Here is a 10500-nt window from a genome sequence, read left to right on the forward strand (position 1 = left end):
GAAGAGAGAGAGGGGGGAGAGAGAGAGCCGGGGGAGAGAGAGAGCCGGGGGGGAGAGAGAGAGAGAGACGGGGGGGGAAGAGAGAGAAGGGGGGGAGACACTGGGGAGAAGAGAGAGAAGGGGGGAGAGAAAGACAGAGAGAGAGAGACGGGGGGGAAGAGAGAGAAGGGGGGAGAGAGAGACACAGAGAGAGAGAGACTGGGGGGGGAGAGAGAGAAGGGGGGAAAGAGAGAGACTCCCCCCGCGAGTATCGCGGGGCCCCAACTTGTTATCTCTATATTGGTTTATATTTTATTCAATACTTTTTTGGGGAAATGTCTTTATTTTACCTTGTGTATCCCTTTAATAGGTCATTAATAAATGAATACATAAATGAAAAAAGGTCATCTCCCCCCCCCACACACACACACACTGTGCATCTTAGTTTGCTGTGCCAGCTCTTGGACATTTGGGGCAGTGTGTGTGAGGGACCCTGTTGGTCAGGAGGATAAAACACATGGGAAGTGCAGTATGATTAATGGACAGAAGGCAGGGAGATTTATATATATATATAATGATGAGGGGAATGTATATATATATATATAAGTTGACATGTACAGATCTCCAAGAGCTCATATATACGTTATGCACAAAGAAATGGTAGACTGAAGGGTAGAATCCTAAAATATACCACTTCAGATGTGTATGTGTGAATTTTGAAAGCTTCCTCTGTGTGTGTGTGCGTGTGTTAATATCAATATCGCAAAGAGACCTGTTTTCCCCTGTTGGCCTGGTTTGCTACATAGAGAGTTTGTTGTTGTTTTTAACATGTGGAAGTATTGCAAAAATAAGATATCCCATTATAGAAAAAGATAATGTAAGAAAAGCTGTAAGCATTATATGGGTGCATGTTTGAAATTATTCCATTTAACAGAATTTAATAAGAAGGAAAAATATTTCCACCCTAGTGTATGGCCTTTTATTCTTTCTAACTCAATTTCCCTAAGAAAACCCCTAATTCATAGAAATGTTGTGGGGATGAAGATTGTAAGTGTTGTAACACACTTTGCTCACTTAAAATTATCATTATTTCTTTCTAAACTGCCATATTTGCCTCTAGGTGATGGGTATTACATGGCAGTTCCAGCCTTCATTGGGCACAAGAAGGATGTTGGTCGTCTGAAACTTCTCCTTACAGACCTCAATCCAAAGGGCATCTATTGTCTCATTTTTAGTTACCGACTTGCAGGTGACAAAGTGGGGAAACTACGAGTAATAGTAGGCAACGATAGCCATACTCCTTCCTGGGAACAGAGCTTGGCAGATGATGAACAGTGGAAGACTGGACAGATAGAAGTATTTGTGGGGGATGAATCATCAATGAATGTAAGTTAAAGACTAAGATGGTAATGTATAGTTGTGTGCTGCATAATCATGTTGACTCCTGATTCAGATATTCTGGACCTTGCTGAGATATAATAAGGATCAGGGCATGCTCTTGAAGCACACGATGTGGTAACCTTGCTGGGGGAAAAGTAGACCTGGGATGATAGTTGCTCTAAGAAATGTGGGAACAATCCTAAGGCGGCCACCTTTGAAATAACTCCCATTTTATCCTATGGGGCATACTCCTAGGAACTTTGGACTGCAGCCTCGTATGCGACTTTGGGTTTCAAGGAAGAAAGATAGGATGTAAATGTAATAAATACACTACATAAATACATAATGGTCTCAGAGCTTGCAGGGCTTGATTCTTCTGAAAATGCATTATAATTTGCTCTGGTTTTAATCTATTTGCTGACCAGAATATTAGGTTAAGAGACCATGAGAGGGTGAGGAGACAGGAAGGATCCATATCTCTAGGGGCCCATCCTCATTCTAGTATCACTACCCTGAAGGTAACAGAAGGCACTGACTTTGGCTTGCAGAGATAAAGAACAAATAAAGAGAGGTCAACAACTGTATAGCATGATGAGGGGAATACTAAGGGGGAAGTTGTTCTTAAAGGTGTTAACATGGGAAGAGGCAATAAAATGGCATAAACATTTTCCCTAATGTTAAGATCAATGTTATGAAGGTTTTAGTGTAAATAAAAATAAACCAATTTCACCGTAAACAAAAAAAGTATCATAATCCCAATACCGGTATGGTATTCAGATTCAGGATTTTTTGGGAATCCCATTTTTTTTCAGCTCCATTACTCCCTATAGGGACCATTATAGTCAATGGGGAATCTATGTGGTGGTCTTAGAGGGGCTGTTTTTTTGAAGTAGAGGCACCAAATTTGCAACATAGCTGCTGGTGCATCTCCCCAGAAGAGCCTCCAAGTTTCAAAAAGATTGGACTACGGGATTCAATTCTATGGACCCCCCAAAAAGGTGCCCTTATCGTTCATTATTTTCAGTGGAGGGGGGGGGGAGCAAAAAAAAAAAAAAGCAAGGGCAATAGAAACCCAGAAGACCAGAATAAAAGTCCCAGAGAATCTCTGTAGTAGAAACTGAAAGTGGCAGGGGATTTTTACAAGCCCAGCAGAACCAGTGCAATGTGCCAACAGAACCAGTGCCGCTATGGCAGTGCAAACTGCAGTGCAAACCCAACAGGACTAAGGTAAAACCAGAAAATTTCTGCAGTAGAAACTGAAGGTGGGATGATATTTTTGTAAGCCTAGCAGAAGCCAGTGCCACTGTGGCAATGCCAGCTCAACAAGACTGATATCAAGCACAGAATAACAATCCAAGCAAGGAGGGGTTGCAAGCCCAGCAGTACCAGTGCAATCACAGAGTGCCCAGCAGAACCCAATGCCATTGTGGCATTACCAGCTTGACAGGACTGATGTGAAGCACAGAATCACTTCAAGCAAGGGGGGATTGCAAGCCCAGCAGAACCACAGTGTGCCCAGCAGAACCCAGTGCCACTGTTGCAATGCCAGCTCAACATGACTGATGTCAAGCACAGAATCACAATCCAAATTGGGGGGGTGGGATTGGAAGCCCAGCAGAACCATTGCAATGTACAGGGCACAGCAATGCCAGCTCAACAGGACTGATGTCAAGCACAGAATCCCAACCCAAGCACAGGCAGAGGGCACAAGCCCAGCACAACTAGTTAAGTGTACAGAATGCCCAGCAGAACCCAATGCCATTGTGGCAATGCAAGCAAAAGAAAACAAATGTCAAGCCAGAGAATGCCTGCAGTACAAACTGAAGGGGATGGACATTTTTTGAAGCCCAGCACAACCAGTTCAATGTACAGAATGCCCAGAAGAACCCAGTGCCACTGTGGCACTGCAAACTTCAAAGGACTGATCTCAAAGCACATACTCACAACAAATCCAAGCAAGGGGAGGGGGATTCTGCAAACTCTGTGCAAAAAAATGGGAAGAGAACACAAAGGATCATGGCAAGGGGGGGGGGAATCTCTTGAAACTGACAGGATTAGTTTGAAACTAACAGAGCAGCGGGGAAGCCCACAGAAAATCCCAGAAACAGAAACAAAAAAGAAAAGCACTCCCCAGGAGCCTGCAATGCTGGCTCTTGATCTCCCCCCCCCCCAAATCCCAAATATATCCAGGATTTTTTCATTCCCCCCCCAGTTTTCTGAGAAATTCTGGATATCTTTGGATGCCAAAATACACCCAAAAATACTGATATGGTATTTTTCATGTATAGTTTTGGCTCGGATGTATCTCAATGTACACCCCTAGATTCAACCATGAAAACTAGCTGAGTCTTTAAATCAGAGTGGAACCTATTCTGTTCTTATACAAGGGGACTGCATAAGATGGCATGGCATTTTGTGGTAACAATCTAACCTTTTTGCAAATGGCATAACTAATGAGTTTTCTCTCTTCTGAGCATCCAATAAATATTCAAGGTAGGCACATCTTTATCAATGTGTTTTTTTCCTCCCCTATACCAGATCACTTTTGAGGCAGAACGTGGGAAAGGTAAAACTGGAGAAATTGGAGTGGACAATGTTATACTGGTTTCTGGCCTGTGTCCTGAAGACCACTTAACGCTGGCTATCTGAGTTTGTAATGCTAATGGCTATTGTAGTATTTACTGTACTAATACAGTTTTATAACATTATAGCCCTAAATACAATGCAAATCTAAAAATCACATTATAAACTTGAGTGCAAGCAATAAGCTGACATACCTAAATGTCTGTGATTAGATAACAGAGTTGTATATAAGCTATACTAAAGGTTGTTCTCTATGTAGCTCTACTGTATAGGTAGGGTCCATACAATGTGAAAGATACTTGTTTAGCTTTTCTGCTATGAATGTGCTTTATTTTGTATAAAATTATTTTATGGAACATTGTTGTTATATATTACCCAATGTTCCCTCTTAGCGTGAAGCGTTGTCTAAAAATCTGTAGCCATAACACTTGACTTGACACTGTAGATACACTGGTACCCCGCCATGTCCCCAACCCCTCCCCTACACACAGGCATATCAGCAAGCTACAGCCATATGCCTGATAAGTGCCCCCCCCCCATTTTAACCATTGACAGCAGCAAATACTAGTGTCACTTAACCATTGTGTTGACCTTAATAAAGCAATAATTTTAACAATCGTGGACAGTTTTTTGCATGAGAGTCATTTTGCAGCTGTTTGTAATTATTCTAAAAGAAATATGTAAAATAGGAAGATTCTTTGCCTTCCTTCTCTTTTCCATATCAGTCCAGCGACACTGCCAGTAAACGAGCAAGGGAGGACACACATTTCTAAATGAGTAAAGCTGTACTTCACTGTTCTGGCTCGTAGAAGTGGTATCACAAAAACTTAGGAGCAAAACCCCCATCCTGAAATAGCAAAAGAATAGCTGGGAACCAGCTTGCTAAGGACACAGGGAACATCAGTAGCCACCTGTAAGAGATGGAACAGTGGGCTCACATGGACCATTTCCCCTTTCTGTAGCTGCATATAATGGGGTCATAGAAGATTGCCATAGGCCAGCATTGGGTGGCCAACTGGATTGGGAAACATCTGGAGATATGGGGGTGGAGCCTAGGGAGGGGTGGGAGCTCAGCGGGGTACAATGTCATAGAATCCACCCTCCAAAGCAGCTGTTTTCTCCAGGGGAACTGATCTCTATTGCCTGGCGTTCAGTTCTAGTTCCAGGAGATTTCTAGGCCCCTCCTAGAGGTTGGCAAGCCCAGCCAGCAGGGATCTGTGGATGAGTGAAGGCTTTCTTGTTCAGTTCAATGTGTGCATTCCTATTGTGTCCCCAGTGCTCACCCAATCAGTGCATTGAAGAGAATGCTCCATGCTTTCTGGGAGTTTTGCTGGCACTTCAGGATGCTCACAGAACTTTGGATGAGGATCACTGGAGTTTTACAGGTTCATGGAACAAAATAATGCTGCAGTACCAAAGAAAGGTTTTTTAAAAACCCATTTGACATCAAATTAAATGGGCCAAAAAGAGCCTGACTTTGTGTTGGATTCTAGCCATATGTATTAGTAAACAATGCATCTGAGAAAAGCAGTGCCAGTTCCATCCTCGTACTGCAGCTTATTCTCCATTAAATTAACAATATTAATTTGGGGAATAACATTTGATCTTTGTAAAATTTGCAAAAATGTGCTTCCTTTTTTCTTATAAGCTCTTCCATAATACAAACAGCCTACACTGTTAGGGAAGAAATAGTTGCTCTTTAATTTTACATCTTTTAGAAGAGTATTATGGCTAATAAATAAGTGAAAAGTACACTGGTGTTGAATGATGTATCTTGAAGTACAAATATTGTTCTTAGAACTTATCCAAGTCTGTGTTATAAATATCTACAATCACCTTTAAATAATTTCTGTTAAATCTGATGACAGATTTGTAGTTAAAGCAAGAAATTTTTAATGAGGTCTTCATTTGTACAAGGTATTAATTAGGAGTTTGAACAGTTTCTAAGCCTCAACATGTGTGTCTGTCTGCTTTTAGTTGGTTAGGTTCATATTTTACAAATAAGGCCAAAAGATTTAAGTTTTATAATAAAATGTTAGATCTATACAACTTGCCCCAACTCTTCTGATATACTGTAAAAATAGTTGTGTTGTGTGTATATATACACACACACAGAGAGAATTGTTTGTTGCTTCTTTTCATCTTATGCCTAGATACACCTATAGTTTAATCCTAAAAAGAGCTGTAGAATTGTTCTATTAGTTGATATATATTGTTTTTCAAATAAAAGTCTCAATAGTGCCAGTGCAGGTGTAATACTCCCTATTTCTTAATCAACAGTAAATAGCTTAGCAGTGAGCTATAGGATCATGAGTTCCCTCCCACCAATCTAAACTCTAATGAATTTATCCTCACTTCTGTTGCTGGGCTTAACCATAGTATGTCTAGGTTTCCTTATATTAATAACTTAATATAAATAAAAATTACATCACCCTGTGAAGAACTAGTCTAAAACTTTCCCAGATTTGTAGGGACAGTCTTTTAAAAAAAATTATTTACAGGGAGAGTTTTTTGTGTAGGGTTGCAACAATGTGACTCACCTCTATCTGCAGACTGAGGTGGTTCTACCTGTTGCAAGACCTAAATGTTGGTTAGAATGAAGCAGGGATTTCTAGTAACAACGGTTTAATAACCAGCTGAACATCAGCCTTCCTGCATTGTACTTTAAAAGTTCTCCTCACCCAGTTGTCAGTACTGTCGGTGTAAGGAGGAGCAACCTTCTATACTGCAGCTTTGGACTTATTACTGGTAGGTCAGGGACTTGAGGTTCAGTAACATAAAATAATACAAATAGGAAGAGCAATCCTGCTCCGGTAGATGGTGTCATAGGTACTTTCAACTTGATTTGAATAATCTTTGAGTTTATTAACAAATTTTTGATATAAACAAATCTGAAATCTGTATATAGAAATTCTGCTAATTTCACATTTGCCATCATGTTGTAATCAAGGAGGACTTTGAACTCACAAGAGAGTCTGTGTTGATGGCAGCAAATCATTGCATTTTCCTCCTGGCAATTTATTTTCCTCCCGACTGTGAGACAAACAGATGTTTCATCTGGCTAGTGTCGGTGGGATTTGGGAAACAGATAATTCTGCCAAGAAATTGTATCCTCTTTTTCTGTGTCCTCTTCCAGGGAAGGATTAAATATGGACAATAGACAGCACAGGCTCCAAGGATATTTTGATGAGGAAGGTTTCATAAATCAATTAAGGGAAAATATGCCCCAATAATTCCCAGACCTGCTTTTGTTTTCTAATTGTATTTACTTCATTACCACTTCAGCCCAAAAGATTCTTCTGTATATCAACTAGTACATTTGCAATCCCATATGTTTGATCCATCTGTATGTTGCAGAATAATCATTTTCTGCCAGCTGGGCTTCTTCAAGGAAAATATGTCTCAGGAGTATATTTAACCCTTGTGGCAAAGTTATTACACAAGTGAAAAAGAGAGTCATAACTTTTTATCGGATAATGCCATTATGAGCTAATGACCTCCATTTTCAAGCAGGTCAACATAATGTTTGGTGGCAGTGGTCCAGCCAATGGACAAAATGGACACTGAGGAAAAGTAGGAATTGAGCAGTTCTGCCCTCTCATCATCACCTCTTACAATTTCACTTTCCTGTCCCTACAATGGGCCTAACAGGTCCTTGCTCTTTTTCTTACTTTGAACTTAAGAAAAGAACAGTTTTTTGTTGTTAGCATCTTTTGCTAGCCTAAGCTCATACTGAGCTTTAGCTTTTCTAATACCCTCCCTATAAGCACTAGTTGTTTATATTCATCCTTGGTTATAACACCCTCCTTCCATTTCCTAATGAGTCTTTTTTATTCCTCAAATCTTTAGAAACCTGTTTATGGAGCCACCTTGGCTTCTTTAGGATCCTCCCATTTTTTTCTTCTCATAGGAATTGTTTGTGATTGCGCCTTCAATATTTCACTTTTAAGAATCTCCCACCCTCTTGAACTCCCTTCTCCTTAAGTATTTCTGACTATGGGATTCTACCCAGCATAACTTTAAGTTTGTTAAAATTTGCTTTCCTGAAGTCCAAACTATATGTCTGACTACATATAGCTTTTCCCTTCCCCAAGACTGTAAATTCCAAAATTACACAGTCACTACTACCCAGGGTGCCCACTACTTTCACCGTATCAACCAGTTCTTCCCTGTTGGTGAGAATCAAGTCCAAGATAGCAGATCCCCTTGTCTCCCTCTCCACCATCTTGAAAATGAAGTTGTCAGCAAGACAAGTCAGGAATTTATTTGACCTTTCACTTTTAGCAGAGTTGGACTTCCAATAGATATCCAGGTAATTGAAATCTCCCATGACCAGTCTTTGAAAACTTTGTAATTTGTTCTAGGAGTGTCTCATCCAAGTCTTCTGACTGGCTTGGTGGTCTATAGCAGACCCTCACCATAACACCACTATTATGTCTTCCTCTTTTACTTTTACCCAGAGACTCTCAACTGAACTTCCATGCTCAGATTCATGTATTTCCTCACAAGTATATACCCCCTTTATATTAGGTCATCCTCCTCCCCCCTTCCTTATTTATCTGTCTCTTTTAAGTAAGTTGTACCCCTGAACCTTAATATTCCAAATGTGTCACCCCACCAAGTTTCAGTAATGCCTATTAGGTCATAGTCCCCTTCTTGTGTTAGGACTTCAGGTTCCTCCTGCTTGTTTCCCATACTCTGCACATTAGTGTAGAGACATTGGAATCCATGTTTTATGCACCCTGAGGTTTTTGTTTCTGTACTTATCTGTGAGTTAATGTTACCTAGCATATATGCCACTCCCTGCAAAACTTTAGCATTCTTATCTTTAGTTATTGGCATCATACTAGACTTTGAATTTTTGTTATGCTTCTCCCATAGGATTTAGTTTAAAACCCTCCTTATTAGGTTTGCAGGGCTCTTACCAAACACATTTTTCCTACTCTCATGAGGTGAAAACCATCTCCCAATAGAAGAGCTTCATGTCAAAAGATTAAGCCATGGTCAAAAAACCAAAACCTTTCCTGATGATACCATCTCTGTAGCCAATCATTTATTTGCAGTATTCTTCTTTCCCTTCCTAAGCCACAACCTTTAACAGGAAGAACCAATGAGAACACAACTGGCACTCCTGGGTCCTTCACCTTTTTACCCAGAGCCACGTAGTCTCTTTTAATACATTCTGGGCTCTCCCAGGCAGTATCATTTGTTCCGACATGGATGAACAAGAAAGGGGTTTGTGGGTTTGATTATCCTATCCTTCTGCCACATCCTGGATGCGTGCATCTGGCAGACAGCATACTTCTCAAGATGACAAGTTCAGTCGGCACACTTTAGCCTCTACTTAACAACCCCTCTCAGTAGGGAGTCCTCATTCACCAGCACACGCCTTCTCCTATATTGGGGAGCAGAAGCTCAAGTCCTCTCATCCATGGGGGCCTGAGAAATTTCCTTTAAGCTTCGGGGAGGCTGGGGGAGTAGCCCTTGGTCCAGTGGTCCAGAATCAGTATCTATGGGGAGATCCTGGAACCGACTACTTAGCAACAGAGGCTCAGAATGAAACTTTAGGTTCAGCACTCTGTCTGTTATACGAAACAGACCTTTATGAGGACTTTGGTAAGATTAATACAGCAGATATTTTTGCTGTTTTACTGGATAGCTACTGATGACACCTAAGATCCAGCTCTTCATTGCGACACCAGTTCTTCAAAATAATAATAATAATAATAATAATAATAATAATAATAATAATAATAATAATAATGGGTTAGATCCACAGTACAATCAGTAGAATTCCACTAACAGAATTTCTTCTTCTTCTTTCTTCCTTCGACTTGATAGACCGCCCTAACCCCTTGCGGGGGTCTCTGGGCGGTTCACATTTAAGGAGTGCTAATCACAATTTTAACCTAACTACGGCCACATTCAGGAAGGGGATGGGGCAGCCTACCGGCACCCTGGTGGAGGCTTTTGTTGTTCTTTCAGCTTCTGGCTTCTGGCTTCGGTTTCTGCCTTCGTTTTTCCCGGAGGTTCACCGGCTGCTGTTTTTCTCTGGCACTTGCTTCGGCACGGAGTTGACACCCTCTGTCGGCCCGGCTTACGTCCTCAGGCTCCGCCACACTTTGAGGATGACGTCACTGTGCCTCTTGCTGCACGGCAGCCGCTTCGTTGTTTCTCGCCACTGGCCACCAGGGATCCCTCCTCCAGTCTGTCGCTGCTGCTGCTTGCTGCCGCTGCCACGCCGCCACAGCTGCTGATGTTCCGCCATTTTTCCGCCGCCGGTGCCATCCACACACCTCATGGAGGAGGGTGCCCCCCACCCTTCTAAGGGTGGGTACCCATTTATCTACTTGCATTTTTAATTACATCAGCTTTCGAACCGCTGGGTCCCTTTTCCACACAATGCAGCCTGCTGACCTCCTCAAAATGCTGATCCTTACCAACCTCCAGGTGGTAGCTGGAGATCTCCTGGGAATACAACTGATCTCCAGGCAATAGAAATCAGTTATCCTGGAGAAAATGGAAGGTTGCCTCTATGGCATTATACTTCAACTGAAG

The 10500-nt window shown here is 41.6% G+C and overlaps 1 protein-coding gene across 1 annotated transcript in view; it reads left to right on the forward strand.

Moving 5' to 3' along the window:
- The window catches only part of EGFL6 (EGF-like-domain, multiple 6), a 66745-nt gene extending 62737 nt beyond the window's left edge, over nucleotides 1-4008 (forward strand). The window contains 2 exon segments of the mRNA XM_015421775.1: nucleotides 1100-1365; nucleotides 3898-4008. Of these exon segments, the coding sequence (XP_015277261.1) occupies nucleotides 1100-1365; nucleotides 3898-4008 (377 nt within the window).
- Nucleotides 4009-10500: the final 6492 nt, after the last annotated feature.

Source organism: Gekko japonicus, unplaced genomic scaffold (genome assembly GCF_001447785.1).
Source record: "Gekko japonicus isolate JY-2015 unplaced genomic scaffold, Gekko_japonicus_V1.1 scaffold4375, whole genome shotgun sequence".
Taxonomy (NCBI): domain Eukaryota; kingdom Metazoa; phylum Chordata; class Lepidosauria; order Squamata; family Gekkonidae; genus Gekko; species Gekko japonicus.